Source organism: Urocampus carinirostris, chromosome 4 (genome assembly GCF_059441175.1).
Source record: "Urocampus carinirostris isolate Australia breed hairy pipefish chromosome 4, RoL_Ucar_1.0, whole genome shotgun sequence".
NCBI classification, from domain to species: Eukaryota; Metazoa; Chordata; class Actinopteri; order Syngnathiformes; family Syngnathidae; genus Urocampus; species Urocampus carinirostris.
Genome location: NC_142352.1, coordinates 8241180 through 8257060, shown reverse-complemented (window position 1 = coordinate 8257060; position 15881 = coordinate 8241180). Strand labels below are relative to the sequence as shown.

Below are 15881 nucleotides of genomic sequence, written 5' to 3'. Positions count from 1 at the left end.
AACAATAATTCACCAGTTGCATGTTATAATTTAGATTGACAGTATAAGGTTTTTCTTCACATGTGTGGCCAAAGTGGCTCAGGGGGTACACAGCTTTCAAACAGGCGGGCTGCGGGCAAGATCAGGCCCGCTAAGGGATTGAATCCGGCCCGCGAGACAACACTCAGAGAAGCACAAGCGAAACATAAGCTGCAGGTTGAAATATGTCCACTTGATGTTGCCAAAGCCAGGTACCTCTCACAAACACACTGTACTTGTATTTATTTCTCTCTCTCTTTCTCTCTCTCTTCCTTTTGCACCCCTTTTCTCCCACTCTGTCACTCTCTGTGTCTCTCTTTTTCTCTTCCTTTGTTGCTCTTTGTCTCTATCTCTCTCTGTGTCTTTTAACCTTTTTTGTTCTAACTTCCTTTTTTCCTTTTCTCTCTTTTCTCTTTCTCTCTTCATAGCCTTCGTGCTTTCTTTTCTCTTTTCTCTCCTTCTGTCTTTCTATTACTCTTTGGATTTTCTTTCTTCCTCTCCCTTTCTTTTCCCCCTCTCTCACGAATTTTTATCTTTTGTTTCTGACGCTCTCTCTTCCTCTTTATTTTTTGTTCTTTGTCCCGCCCTCTATCCCTTTCCCTCCCCCTTTCTCTTATTTCTTTATCTCTTCTTCTTTCTCTTTAATCTACTAGTCCGGCCCCCGACAGAATGTTTGTTCTATCGTGTGGCCCCCGAGTTCAAATGAGTTTGACACCCCTCCAATACAGGTTGTTCATTTTGGTCAATAAAGGTCAATCCTATTGACATTTTGCTGTAATTTGGGGTATTTGGGATACTTCTTTATTTTTAAGCAGTTTTACTATATTTTCAACTTTTTTTTCCTAGAAAATCATAAAAAATACTTAAAATAGTATATGGCTAATATAGTACGCTCCATAAAGCTTCCACCTTTTTCCCGTAAAATAAGAAAATAAATCGTGAAAATGATATCGATATTTCCTCTTTCCTCTAATAAAACTTGTGAGGAACGGACCAGTTTTACTATATTTTCAATTTTTTTCCTAGAAAATAATAAAAAATACTTAAAATAGTATATGGCTTATATAGTACGCTCTATAAGCTTCCACCTTTTCCCCGTAAAATAAGAAAGTAAATCATGAAAATTATATCGATATTTCCTCTTTCCTTTAATAAAACTTGTGAGAAACAGACCAATTTTACTATATTTTCAACTTTTTTTCCTAGAAAATAATAAAAAAATACTTAAAATGAGCAAAAAAATGATCTTCCCCGTAAAATAAGAAAATAAATCAAGAAAATGATGTGCTAGATTTCAATTGTTCGAATTTATTTGACCATTTGTTGCAATGAAATCTTAAATGGGTTCTTCATACTTTTGTAATGAAGTGTATTTCCCCGTACTACTCACCCCATGATCAGAAAATTTGATAGTATAGATATTGTCATCATTATCAACGCGCTATTTTGTAAGGAAGAATGGGAAAACATTTGTGTTTCAAGATGATAACAGCGGCTTTTAGGTCTGCTGTGATTAAACCTAAAATTCAGATTTAATTTCCCCCTATGTTGCGGTTCGGAGCCTTCGCTCTGAAAATGCTGGTGTACTAGTGATCCCAAGAGCCAAGAAGAAATCATACATTATGACTAATCAGAACACGAGACCAAATCCCTCTGCAATGACAAGTAAGAGGACGGTTTCAGATTTAACACCATGTTTGCTGGTTCTTGGGAATAAGCCTTTTTTTGTACAAAGGAGTCTCCCCAAATCGACTAGCATCATAGCGGGAAACTTTCTTTTTTTTTGTGCTAGTAACTTTCAGCGGTCGAAAACTCTCATAATCCCCTGCGCCTTTCCCTCCCCTCTTTTTTTCCCCTATCAATAATTCTCTGTGTTAATAAATTGTGTGCTATTTCCATCAGCCTGGTTCATCAATTCCATTTTCTTGGGATTAGTAATTCATATTATGACTCAAATAACTTAAAGTAATAACGTAATTTTTTTTTTATCAGTGTAGGAAATTCTAGCAAGAAAAAAAGGATTTATGGTGGAGCACAAGCAACACCTAGACTAGAGGCAAATTCGTTTACTGGTTGCTGTAAAGAATCATTTGTTTAAATCCTCTGATTGGCTCCCTGTCCCTATTTAAACCCACTCCTATCTGTTCCCTTTTGTCAGTCCGTCAGCGAACCTCAGTTAACACTAGGCAAGCCTTTTTTCCAACCCCGACTCCCACTTGTTTTTTGCTCCTGTCTGTTCCCCGGCTTCGACACGTTTTTGATCCTGGCCACGTCTACTCTCCCGTCCCGACTTTCGACCTTTTTTGTCCTTGACCGCGTCTACTCTCCTTTCCTGGCTTACAACTCACTTCCGACCCCGACCACCTTTTTGCTCTCCTGTCCTGGCTACTGACCAGTTTTTCCGTTCCCGACACCGCCATCGCTCGCCACGGAAGTCCCACTTGCGCGTTTAGAGCGACCTGCTTCCCCCGCCCAGCGACCACCGGATCGTGGGGGCAGCCCTTTCCCTTCTTCCAATAAAACTGAGAGAAACGTAACGCAAGTGGGTCCTGTCTCTGTTTTGGTTCTGACAATACCGTTGCAAGGCACTGTGTATCATTTTTTCACATGGGACATTCTTTAAATTCCAGTCACACATGTATCCCTTGGTTTACTGTCAATAGCCCTGATTTCCTCAGTTAATCTCCAAGTGTTAGCCACTTTTAGGTCTTTAGGTTGTCAGTCTGCTATGCATTGAAGCGGAGTCCTAATCTCCTGGACACCTGTTATCCTGTGCAGGCGCTATTAATACGTCTCCTAGAAGACCCTGACGGATCAAAAGAGGTGACACTTGAAAGACCGACGTGCATTCGTCCTGTCCGATCGGATACCTCAACGGACTGGTCCTGTGGAGTCAAAGTGGTCCTGGTTTTCCTGATGACAGATGGAGACAAATCTGACTTTGTTATTCTTGTAATAGACGTAAGTAACTCTTACTGTTATTCACGTTCAATCAGTTCGTGATGGAATACAGTGAAATCATTGATCTAAGAATGATAAGAAGGAATAACAGTATGTGGTGAAGGTGTTTAAATCGGATAGCACCCATGGTCTATTGCTATGCATGCTCATGACTTATTTGTATTAGCTATGCATGTGTATAGTTCGAATAGAATAAAATTGTCTTTACTTTGATTGATTACGCTGTTGTCGACAGTGTGCAAGGAGAATAGCCATGGCACTCAAGGATAAACGAGATAAAGTAACAAAGATTTAAGTGAAGAACAAGACTTTTGACTTCTAACAGTAATAAGTAGGGATGGGATTTGCTTACTTTTATTGGTAAGGTTTTAAAATCAGCAACTATAACACTGGCATAGAAATGAATTAAATCAAATGCAAAAAGTATTGAGATATTAAAGTCTGTTTTTGCAGAGGAAAGGGATTCAATAGTCACAAGTCCTGTGATTGTCACGGTTGCCATGGCGCCCAATTGGCCCCGCCCCTGTTGCGCCAGCTGCGGCTCATTGACAGATTGGCTTTCCGTCTATTTAAGCTCAGTGCTCTCATTTTTCCGTTGTCAGTCCGTCATCGAACTTCTGCCCCGCAAGACGTGGGTTTCGACTCGCTCCTGTTCCTGTGGGTATTTCCTGTCCGGTATTGTTCCCGTTTATTTTGTCCTGTTTAATTTCGGTTTCCAGTTTTGTTTCTGTCAATTTTTGTCCGGTTCATTATTTTCTCCAGTTTTCGTTCCCATCTAGTTTGTCCTGTTTATTTTCGATTTCCTGTTTCATTATCTCTCCTGTCTGTCCCGTCCTGTCAGGTATCACCCCATCTGTCCGATATCAACTCGAGCAATTAGTATCGATTTCGTCAGCCTCTGGCTTCCTATTATTTCACGCCAGGCCGCTGCCTAACGTGCATGACTCCCCATTTCCCGTAAAATAAAAGGCTTGTGTGAGTAACGTCACGTGTTTGGGTCCTGATCCTGTTCTGGTTCATGACAGTGATTCTAAGCCCTTTCACAATAAACTATTGCTGTTATGATTACTTTTGACACGATAATGATGCCTTTTGAAATATGTAAAGTTAAAAATATTGAAGTTGTTCGGTGTAAACCATCCTCACCAGAAACTAAAATGAGTATTTTCTCTATTCTCATTCTAGTTGTGAGCATTTTTCTGCAATGAGATCCAGGATACAGAAGATAAACACATGATAAAGTTTTAAATGAGATGAAGGGATGTCAAAATGAATAGGCAAAAAATATTTACAAAGAAAAAGAGCTTGGAGGCTGGCCTAAGTTGAAAGAGCAATTTTATTTCGTAATAATATTGCAAGACAAATATTGCAATGAAAAGAAATTAAATAACATTTAGCATAAAAAAAACGCTATTTCAATCGGCCTGGTTCATTGATTCAATTTTCTTGGGTTTAGTAATTAATTTCAGAACTCAAAGAACTACAGTAATTACATAGTTTAATTTAATCAGTGTAAAAAATTCTAGCATCCTTCAGAAAAAAAATATTTATAGTGGAGCACCACCTAGAGGCAAATCCGTTTACCGATTGCAGTAAAGGATATTTTAGTTCAAACGATTTTTTCAAAATTTTTCTAAATTAAAGCTAGAAAAATCCCTACAACTGTTGAAATAAACCAACTGTTAATGCATTCATTGCCATTGTTTTCCCATTGTTTGTAAAAAAATATGTCCTCCGTGATTCTAATATATAGCGTAGGCTATTAAACTAGGATGAATGATAAAACACAATACTGAAAAACTATGGTAAGATAAAAAATCATCACATCATAGGCGCTCCGTTTTATTTCGCACTTTTTGGGATTTATTGTTTTAAGTGTCTGCTTCTATCTTCGGTGTTTTTCGTCCCGTTTGACAACTACACTTTGGATTACTTTCTATCCTATTGTTATGGGTTTTAACGCACAAAAATGCGTTTATTCGAGGAATCTACTCCTTGCCCTGAAGAATTCTCGTGCCGGCGTGATGAGGGGGCCCTATCGTGGATGCAGAGCTGGAGCTAAGGCTAAGCGGCTAGCGGCATTATAAGTCTTCTGTACCGTCAGTAATCATGGTAAATGTGAACTCCCTACCGAATAAGACCGACAAACTGGCTATGCTGGTGAAAAACATCAAAGCGCACAGGGAGTGCAGTTTTCTGTGTTTTACGGAAACGCGGCTCACGTCTAGCATCCCGGACACTAACGTGGAGCTACCTGGAGCTAAACGGAGCTATCCAGAGGCTTCAGCGCTGTAAGACAGAGACACAAAAGCCTGCGGGAAGCGGAAAGGAGGTGGACTCGCCATCTACGTGAACATGAGGTGGTGTAACCCTGGGCACAAAGATTTCCATCCGCTGCAGGGACGTCGAACTTTTGGCCTAGCGTGTGACGTCATCCACTCCGCTGTTGCTATACTACGACACAGCACCCCGAGGCCATCCTGTGGAATCTGTTAATAAACAACAAAAGGATACTGCTGGAAGTGTGAATTTCCCTATGGGGATGAACAAAAGTATCTATCTATCTATCTATCTATCTATCTATCTATCTATCTATCTATCTATCTATCTATCTATCTATCTATCTATCTATCTATCTATCTATCTATCTATCTATCTATCTATCTATCTATCTATCTATCTATCTATCTATCTATCTATCTAAAATGTAATTTGACATACTGTTATTGATCCGTCCCGCCTAAGAACAGAAAGACTGGATCCAACCCCTTCACCTAACTGGCTTTGACATCCCTGCTCTGGATAATAGCTGTGAACCATGTTTGACACAACAGTTAATATATTCTGACTGTTTTGACAAGTGGCACGAAATGTGATCAAACCCACCCCATGAGTCACACTTTTCAGCCAGCATGGGGTCCTCTATCGCAGCCCTCATTACATGTACATAGAAAAACCCACCGTTCCAATTTCATTTGCGGGTACGTGGGATTTTCCCAATGAAATCCGGGACACCGAGTGAATAAACATATGCAAATCTATAAGACTGTGACATTTGCGGTAAGCAGAAAATAAGATCTGCAGCATTATGCTCTCAACGAGAATACAAATGTGTCTCCCTTGTGTCATTTTCGACAGGATTTGGAATTGCGTGCAGATGTCTCTAGGTTCGGGATGAAGAATCAAGAAAATAAATAAATGCTGGAAGTCTGCCTGATGAAATGCATCTCATCAGCGTCTTGACATGTTGACAGGAGCCAATTCCCGACAGTACATCCGACAGCGGAAGATCAGGGCGCACCTCTCGGACCACCAGCAGTCCAGTTCGCAGATTGATGTTTGTGTATAAACAATCAGCGCAGCCTTGGAGCCGGTCTGGAACCAGAATCCGCCCGGGCACCTGGCCTATGGGACGGAGAACCTGCAACCCCGCAACTACTCTATGGTGCTGCTCATTCAGCTCAGCCTGCTCACCTTCGACCTGTTTGTCAACTCGTTCAGTGAGCTGTTCAGAGAGGATCAAGCCTTCCAATTTGTACTTTTTGCGTAAGTACAACAATGAGGGTGGTATGAATCACTGCATATCTGCCAACTTTTGAAAGTGAAAAAGCCTAGTCGCTAGGGTCCAGGTTCGGTCAGGTCCAGAACAGTGTTCCCTCTAAGCTGCGCGTGTGCGCAATTGCGCACTGCTCGCACATTCTCTGCGCACAAGGAAATCTAGCCAGTGCACAAAAATGAGGGCTGAAAATTACTAATTAAGAAGCGACTTAAGTCAAAGTTACAGTGCATGAAGGTAAAAATACACGGGTTCCCCTGACGTTGTGTCCTAAATGCCGTATTTTGAAGTCGAGTCGGAGTAGAACGAAGTTGAGTAAAGTTAGTAGAGTTGGTCGAGAACCGGCTTCTTCGGCTCGGCTCACTAAAAGGAACCGGCTCTTTCGGGTCCTAAACGGCTCTTCTGGTTGTTTTTGCTTCTTTCATCCCAACATGACCAAATATCATGTAAAACTATTCACAAAATGACTTAAAAGAAGGGGGGAATAGAACGAAAAAGAAAAAAATACCAAAATGAAAAAGTAGTGAAAAGCTAAGAAAAAAGGAAGAGAAAAAAAGAAGGAAAAATTTAGAAAAAAGCCAGAAAAAAAGAAAATAAAGAAATGTAGGAAAAAAGTAAACAGAGAACAAAAAGAAAAAAGTAACAGCTCGGAAAAAATAAAGGAATTTAAAAAAAGTAGGGAAAAAAACAGGAAAAAAAGAAGAAAAAGTTTGTCTTGCATTCAAATAATTTCCAATGATATCAAGTGAATCTTGTTGCCAACATTGTACTTCCACTAAAAAAATGTGATTAAGTACAGTTCTGTATCTTACAACCGACTAAATAAGCCCCCAAAAATGTTAATATTATGCGACAAAATATATCAGGAAGTAAAAAGAAATGGATATCTTGTGAAAGAATAGTAAGAACAAACGACGTTTGTAGGCCGTACAACCTTTGCAATCGTACATGAGTCAAATTATTCAAAGAGAAAAAATATTTTGCATTGCCGGAAACTGGGGGGGGGGGGGGGGGGTGTTGCTGTTCATCTTAGAAATTCCCCATTTCACTTAACTGACTTCAGCACATATTTAAGCAATAAACAAACTAAAGGCTAAATCATGCAAACAATTTCACTGGCACATTTCTAAGTGTCACTGCTCCATTGAATCAGTCACTTCTCAAAGTGAAGCAAGGCACACCAGTGTCAATTGAACATGCGAGGCCAAAAGATTTTCATTCGCTGAAAAGCAGATAATAAGAGACAGAAAAGCCATAAACATGCGTGGGTTGATTCACTTTAGCAAAATGAATGATATCCAAATGTTCTCCATGTTATACAAGCTACAGCCTAATCATGAATTGTTCTCCATTGTGCATTGTTTTGATTTTTTTTTCAACTGTTCTTTCAAATGCGTCACACTCAGGGTTGAGTAGGGTTACTTTAACTGGATTACTTTCAATTACTTTTGGATTACTCCAATACCAAATATGCGAATAAAATACAAAAGAAACTAAATAGGAATAAAATGATGACTCACAACACGTGGTAAGCTTTCTCTCCTGGCTTTGATCTCCGGGCAAAACTAGCATAAAATGCGACAGAAACAAAATGAAAATAAATCCAAACATCATTTTTTGCCGTTCCATGTATTCCTTTACTCCCCAAGCCTGCACAAAATTTAGTCATTTTATTCCTATTTAGTTTCTTTTGTCTTGTATGAATCCAAATTGGCGTAGTATTTCCCAGTAATAAGCATCCTTTTGAGTTTGTTTACAATCTAATCTATGTATCATGATTCTCCACCCTGATTGGCTAGAAACTCAGGAATTTGGTTTGATTCATCTGTTGCGGTATCTCCCATGGGTGTGGATCCTCACTCTTTACGTAACAGTTGCACAGCTCACCAGGCAACTACTCCCACTTACGCGAACACATGGCCTCAATTGCCCACTCTCTGCAAAATCTCACAAACCCTCAACCCTCCCACCAAACATTTTCTCCTCGGATCTATACAATTCACATAGGTCAGCCTTTTTGACGTCAACATTTCTCCAAAGGGTGAAAGATTTTCATGTCTGGAATCATGAAAGCATTTGTTGACCTTCTGTGTTGAAACAATCCACTCTGCTCTTTTCTGGTGTTTTGTATACAGCATTCAGGACATCGCCATCTTGTTGAACCTCATCATCATTCTCTTGATGCTGTCCAACACCTACGTGTTCCAGATTGGGCTGGTAGCCATGTTGTTGGAGCGATTCAGAGCTTTGTTTATGATCTCCGCGTTCTATCTGACCTTCAGTGTTGTGCTGCATTCGTGGCTTGTGGTGAGTAGGATAAAAATGGCAGTTTTTAAGGCAGTAAAGGCCAATTATTAGTTTTGTAACTGTATTTTTGGACTATTTCTGATTGGTATTTTGTAGTATTTCCATCGTAGAATTTTTGATGTACATCTGTAGTATTTCTGTAGTAAAGTATTACTGTAGTTTTATTTTTGTAGTATTGCTCTAGTTGTATTTTTGCAGTATTTCTGTTGTAATACTTCTGTCGTATCATTTCGTATTAATATTTTTCTGTTAGTTCTTTCTATTGTAGTATTATGAAGTGGTATTTTGAATGTATTTCCAAAGCAGTATTTTAGTAATATTTTTATAATTCACATACTTCAGTTTTTTTATATGACTAATTGTGTTTTTGTACTAACTTTGGGGTGATCATTCTTTTGGCACGGTTGCCATGGTGCCCAATTGGTTGCAGGGCCAACAAACGTCGTTTGTTTTTAGAATAGAGATAGAGTCGGAGAGTCACAAAAGCTTGCCTAGCTGGGAGCATAGGTTCCCAGACGATCTGACGGGTTCTTTCAGGAAGACGAGAGTTTAAAAAGAGTCCAACAGCCAATCAGGGTCCAACGGGGAAGCCTCGGGTGCCCCGCATCAGTAATCATGACACTAACTAGCCAACTAGTTTCGGTCTGGCTCCCTTAGCTAGCTCCCATGTAGTTTTTTTTTTTTACCTGAGTATGAACTTCACATTACAATATTATTATACTTGGCATTTTGATTCCATGTAAACCAAATTACATATTCCCGTTCCCACAAATTTTTTTTATATAGTGTTGGGAATTAATTATCAAAATGTACTGTTTACCAACTTGTTCTAATTAGTCCATTAACCAAACACAACCTACATTCACCCAGCAATTTATGCACACTCGTTTCTTGACGGAAAAGATGAACAGGAAAGCCGACACGGGGCAGATTTAATTTCCAAAATTTCAAAAAGCCCTCTTCTGAATTCCTTTAGCTCTCTCTTCTTATTGGCCATCTTCTCCCCGCACAATGGCGCGCCGACTCCTCCCATGGGCGCGCCAACGAAGCCCCCTGGGCTCCACCATCTTGGAGAAGAGCGCCGCAATGTCTGGAACACTCAAAACAACACCGAGCGTTTCTACGTCATCAGGGCCTTGTTCTCAAAACAACGCCTGCCGTCCTCCGTCAGAGTCCTGTCATCAAAATTTCCTAGTCCAAATAATCTGCGTTTGGAACAGCGTGACCTGTCATTCAACTAAAGCCCAGTCAGTGAATATCTTGCATTAAACTCAATTAATGTAACTTGTATTCAATCGTATAAAATCCTTTATAGTCAAATGTATAAAATCTTTCTATAGCTGATGTTATATTTCACCAGTTTTTGTTGTTTTGCTCTGTGCAGCCCTTTGAGACTTTTTGTGATAAAGGGCTAAAAAAATGAATATAAATATATAACCCTGCTTTTTAATGTGTTGCAAAAGAACATTAGCATTCAAGCGACGAGGAATAGAATTTCATGACACGTCTGTTCTTGTTATTATGAGAATAAAATCAAAATGGAGATTGATGCTTTATGTGTCTTTACAGAATCTGCGATGGCTAAACACCAAGCGATTTATTTGGACAGATGGCCTTCAGGTGTTGTTTGTATTCCAAAGAGCCGGTAAGATTGTCAATCTCTCGAATATTTCGGGCGTACGGCTAATCGCACGACATTATAGAGCTGTTTGCTAAGTATGTGCCTCTGATTGTTAGCGCAAGGTGAAATGAGTGCAGATTTTGTTTCAAGGTTACGGAATCAATTTTGTTTCGAGACATTTGGCTCATCAATTCAGTACTTTTATGCATCACGCATCTCAGTTTCATTTTCTATGAATGACGCTGTTTGAGAAAGCCACCTCGAGATTGTGAATGTTTATTTGCACGGTGCCTTGCAAAACTATTGGCCCCTCAAGGACTTTTGGACATATTGTCATATATCAGGCTTCAAATTTGTAGATCAAAAAACTAACCATTACAGGGCAGGTGCAATTAAACTTACCGTGAATTCCGGACTATAAGCCGCTACTTTTTTCCCTAACTTTCAGCCCTGCGGCTTATTCAGTGATGCGGCCAATTTATGTAATTTTTCTAACGGCCGCTAGCGACGCTCGAGTGTTGCTACCATTAACTGCCCTGTCAAAGCTATATTATTATTATTAAAGCTTTGAAAACTCTCTCGGTGTACCCTCTTTCTTTGTAGATATGTGTAACCCATGTATATTATCTATTTGCAACTGTATATTTTTGTAATGCATTTATTTGTATTTATTTTAGACACTTATTCTGATATGTTTTGCACGGGTGAACGAAAAATGAGGGGCGGAACAAACGCGGGGTGCCGAGTTTAAGTGGGGACCGCTAAAGCTGAGGGACAGACAAGGAAAGAAGAGGGGGTAAAAAGTCGGTTAAAGAAAAAGGAGTTGCGTGAGTAAATGTGTTCATCTGATATATTTTTCCCACCCTTACCTTTGGAAATATACACTTTTTTCCTTGGATTACTTTCAACGGGACCCGGACTCTGCAGGTCTGCATCAAACCTTAAGTACCGGTCTCATTTTCCGTTCATTTTGCCGGCTGTGATTTTTGGACTGTGGTCTTTAATGAAGGACATTTAGTTTCAATCGCGGGACTTGAAGTCGGGTTTGGGTTAAATTTGTGTTTGATGTGTTTAAATGTGGGCGCATGCGGCTTATATACAGGTGCGGCTTGTGTATGTACAAAATCGGTTTTCCTCTTAAAATGTGGTGGGTGCGGCTTATAATCAGGTGCGCTCTATAGTCCGGAATTTACGGGAAACTTAATGACACACAGTTGCATTGTGTTTGTCATTGTTAGTAATTTAGGTCGACATTGGATCCTTCAGAAGTCATCAGGGAACTTATGGAGTCAGTTGGCTGAGATGAGAACAGGGGACCACTTCTTATGAGTTTTTCGATGTAAATGTATAATGAAATGTTAAAAATAGATACTTTATTCATCCCTGCAGGGAAATTCACATTTCCATCAGCATCCCTGTGCTGAGAAACAATACAATAATAAAGAAAAAAGAATACAATATACAAATACCCAATGTGACGTGCTAATACCCACTGTAGCGTGTTCTATAGAGTATCTAGATCACAGGTGTCAAACAGGCGGCCCGCGGGCCAGGTCAGGCCCGCTAAGGTATCGAATCCGGCCCGCGAGACAACACTCAGAGAAGTGCAAGAGGAAAACAGGCTGCAGGTTGAAATATGTCCACTTGATGTTGCCAAAGCCAGGTGCCTCTCACAAAGACACTGCACTTGTATTTATTTCTCTCTATCTTTCCTTTTCACCCCTTTTCTCCCACTGTCTCCATCTCTTTCACTCTCTATCTCACTTTTTCTCTTCCTTTTTTCCTTTTCTCTCTTTCTCTCTTCCTATCCTTACGCTCTCTTTTCTCTCCTTCTGTCTTTCTATTTCTTTTCGGATTTCTTTCTTCCTCTCCCTTTCTTTTCCCCCTCTCTCACGACTTTTTATCTCTTGTTTCTCATGCTCTCTCCCTCTCCTTTTTCTTTCTTTGTCCTGCCCTGTCTCCTTTTCCCTCCCTCTTTCTCTCATTTATTTCTCTCTCTTTTTCTTTCTCTCGAATCTACTAGTCCGGCCCCGACAGAATGTTCGTTCCATCGTGTGGCCCCCGAGTTCAAATGAGTTTGACACCCCTGATCTAGATAGTGCTACACAGAATACATATTGCAATAAAATTCGGTAATATGCAATGTAGGGGTGTGTTTTAACGTGGGCCTTTACTCTGCTGGGTGGGGTTAAAGAGCCTCATGGCATGAGGAAGAAAAGATCTCTTCAGTCTGTCCGTGGTTCAAGACAGTGACAGCAGTCTGTCGCTAAGGCTGCTCTTCTGTCTGGATATGTCAAAATCTAGGTTCAATTTCTTGATTCTTTGTCACATGTTGTCGATTCGTGTAAAAATATTTGCAGTTTTTAGCTCTAGCCTGAAACATAGCAATATGACAAAAAGTTCTTCAATATTTACGCCGAGCACTGTAAAAATAAGATCTCTTTTCATGTCGTTGAGATTCAAATACACATATAACCCTTTGAATAGAACAGCACTTTATAGTTTTGCAAACTTTTATGCTATTCGATTGTGACACTAGTAATCTTTAAACTGATTATTTTCACATTTTCACGAGAAAAGGGAATTATGAGGTAGCTTTCATGTTCACAATATAAGAAACAACACAATAAAATATTCATTTAAGACCAAAATGAAATATTTGATGGATGTTTGTAAATGGTAATTGTATTGATTTTTATGTTACCAGCATCTGTGTTGTACTACTACTTCTACAAGAGGACCTCAGAGTACTTGGGTGACCCTCGTCTCTACGAGGATTCACCGTGGCTGCGAGAGGTCTTTGCACAAGTCAGGCAGTGACAGCAACTACTACCCATAATCCCTTCCCCCTTTTACTCTCTTCATAAGAACAGAGATACTGCAAAATCCATAAACATGTAGTAAAAGGGTGAGTCTCCATAGTATTTTATTTGACAGTTCTACTACAAGAATTATCATTTTATTTTAGCTTGCATACTTGTCTTGAATGATGTCACAGTACTTAGCCATATACCGTATTTTCTGCACTATAAGGAGCACCGGGTTATAAGGCACACCCCCAAAAATAGTCTTTTGTGATATATTTTCCATGCATAAGGCGCACCTGACTATAAGGCGTCACCAGTCACTGAAATAGGTCATGCCAGATGTCATTGGAAAGCTTATACTCAGCACAGAAACATCACGATCACTCTGAAACAAGATGCCTGAAAAATATAAAGCCGTCGTAGCTCACCGAAGACGTCGTCTTGCAGCCATCACATTCGATAATAATACTCTCAGGACGAGAACAGGAAGAGGACCCAGATGCGTAACATTTACTCACAAGCTCATTGAGATATAGAGGAAAAACAAACGGCAGCGATCGGAATGCGGAAGTGGATCCCTCTGAGCGAGAGATCGTAGCCTGGTCAAACGGGAAAAACGTGTCTATAGTCGGATCAGAACGTGGTCGGTGGTCAAAAGCAGGTCGTTAGCTTGGACGGGAGATCAGAAAGTGGTCGGTGGTTAAAAAAGGGGCGTAGCTGGAGACAAACGGGGAATCAGGAACAGACGAGTGGTATACGGATGAAAAAAAAACGAGTCAAAGTGCTTGCTTTGCGTAAGCAGAGGTTCACTGACGGACTGACCAAGGGTGAGAGCACTGAGCTTAAATAGGATGGGGAAACCAATCGGGTAACCAACAGCAGCTGGCGCCAAACGAGCGGGCATAGGTGAGTTCAATGAGGAATCATGACAAACACTCAAACTCGCGATAATGCCGACAGATTAAAAAAAATCCGCCAAAAAGAATCTCTGCATCTCTGAAGGTTGCTTGTTGCTCGCTGCCCTTTAATTCTCATTAACAGATAAACAAAGTAGAAAAATTATTTTCACATCTTTTTCAGCCGGTTTGCTTTAGCCGATTCGAGCCTGTAAATGCTAAAAAGGACCCACCTCTTTTACCTTCGAACAACTTTAGCCAATAGTGATCGACTCAAATGACGATTGACACGTTTAGTACAGGGGTGTCGAACGCATTTTACCTCGGGGGCCACACGATAGAACAAACATTCTGTCGGGGACCGGACTAGTAGATTAAAGAGAAAGAAAAAGAGATAAAGAAATAAGAGAAAGAGGGAGGGAAAAGGAGAGAGGGCAGGACAAAGAAAGAAAAAGAGGGAGAGAGTGTGAGAAGCAAAAGATAAAAAGTCGTGAGAGAGGGGGAAAAGAAAGGGAAAGGAAGAACGAAATCCAAAGAGAAATAGAAAGACAGAAGGAGAGAAAAGAGAAAAGAAAGCGCAAAGGGTATAAAAAGAGAAAGAGAAAAGAGAGAAAAGGAAAAAAAGGAAGTTAGAGCTAAAGAGGTTAAACGACACAGAGAGAGAAAGAGACAAAGAGCAACAAAGGAAGAGAAAAAGAGAGACACAGAGAGACAGAGAAAAGGGGTGGAAAAGAAATAGAGAGAGAGAGAGAGAGAGAGAGAGATAAATAAATACAAGTACAGTGTCTTTGTTCGAGGCACCTAGCTTTGGCAACATCAAGTTGACATATTTCAACCTGCAGCTTGTTTTTCTCTTGCGCTTCTCTGAGTGTTGTCTCGTGGGCCGGATTCAATCCCTTAGCGGACCTGATCTGGCCCGCGGGCCACCTGCGGGTTAGTATATAAAACGCTGGTATATATATATATATATATATATATATATATATATATATATATATCCCAGCATGCACCACACACTTCTTCTTCTCTGGGGTAAAATCGAGTCGGCGGCTGCCTACCTTATATTGAGTTGGGACTCAATATTGATCCATATATAAGGCGCACTGTATTATAAGGCGCATGGTCAGCTTTTAAAAAAAATGAAAGGCTTTTAGGTGCGTCTTATAGTGCAGAAAATACTTAACTTGCCATACAGAGGAATTATTGTAGTGAAAATGATTTGTTCATGTGCCAATACGTGTATATTTTAGCTCTCGGGATCTTAGTTTGAAATGTCATATTGAGACTAGAAAAACAAAGATTTATTTTAAGTGAAGTCAGCAAAATTCCCTTTTTGTTGTTGCAGGTTTTGAGTACACATCAGTCTATGTATGTTGTTTATTTTTGTAACCATGTTGTCACTTAGCCACTTATTAAACACTTTACCTGACTTTTAACTGTGGAAAAAAATGATAATATATCTATATTTTTGTTGTATGAGAGGCGGTTTGAGAAGTAAATCACATTTGCCCTCACATTTAACAATGTACTCTCACACAGGCACAATTATATGAGAGACCACTTAAGAGGTAAATCATACTTGCTCTCACAATATCATACTCTCATACATTCACAATCATATGAGAGGCTGTTTGAGAAGTAAATCATGCTTGCTCTCACACTTAATATCATGCTCTCACACATTCACGATCATATGAGAGACTGTTTAAGAAGTA

General features: G+C 39.9%; 1 protein-coding gene across 2 annotated transcripts; it reads left to right on the top strand.

Annotated features, from left to right (window-relative positions):
- The first annotated feature begins 2570 nt into the window (after positions 1 to 2570).
- On the top strand, positions 2571 to 14741 carry LOC148366775 (transmembrane protein 138-like). 2 transcript variants are annotated; one of them, XM_088333572.1, is made up of 5 exons: positions 2571 to 2979; positions 6234 to 6525; positions 8671 to 8842; positions 10412 to 10487; positions 13171 to 14741. In XM_088333572.1, the coding sequence occupies exons 2-5, from the start codon at positions 6422 to 6424 to the stop codon at positions 13281 to 13283; spliced, it is 465 nt and encodes a 154-aa protein (XP_088189698.1). In that variant the 5' UTR covers positions 2571 to 2979; positions 6234 to 6421; the 3' UTR covers positions 13284 to 14741. The 2 variants fall into 2 exon arrangements, with proteins under 2 accessions (XP_088189698.1, XP_088189697.1); XM_088333571.1 differs by having other exon boundaries at positions 6118 to 6525.
- Positions 14742 to 15881: the final 1140 nt, after the last annotated feature.

Excerpts from the sequence above, each read along its gene's own strand:
- LOC148366775 (XM_088333572.1), top strand. The coding sequence starts at position 6,422 with ATGGTGCTGCTCATTCAGCTCAGCCTGCTCACCTTCGACCTGTTTGTC. Across the intron at positions 8,843-10,411 it reads TGCTGCATTCGTGGCTTGTG|AATCTGCGATGGCTAAACAC; the intron begins GTGAGTAGGATA and ends GTGTCTTTACAG. Across the intron at positions 10,488-13,170 it reads GTTTGTATTCCAAAGAGCCG|CATCTGTGTTGTACTACTAC; the intron begins GTAAGATTGTCA and ends TTATGTTACCAG.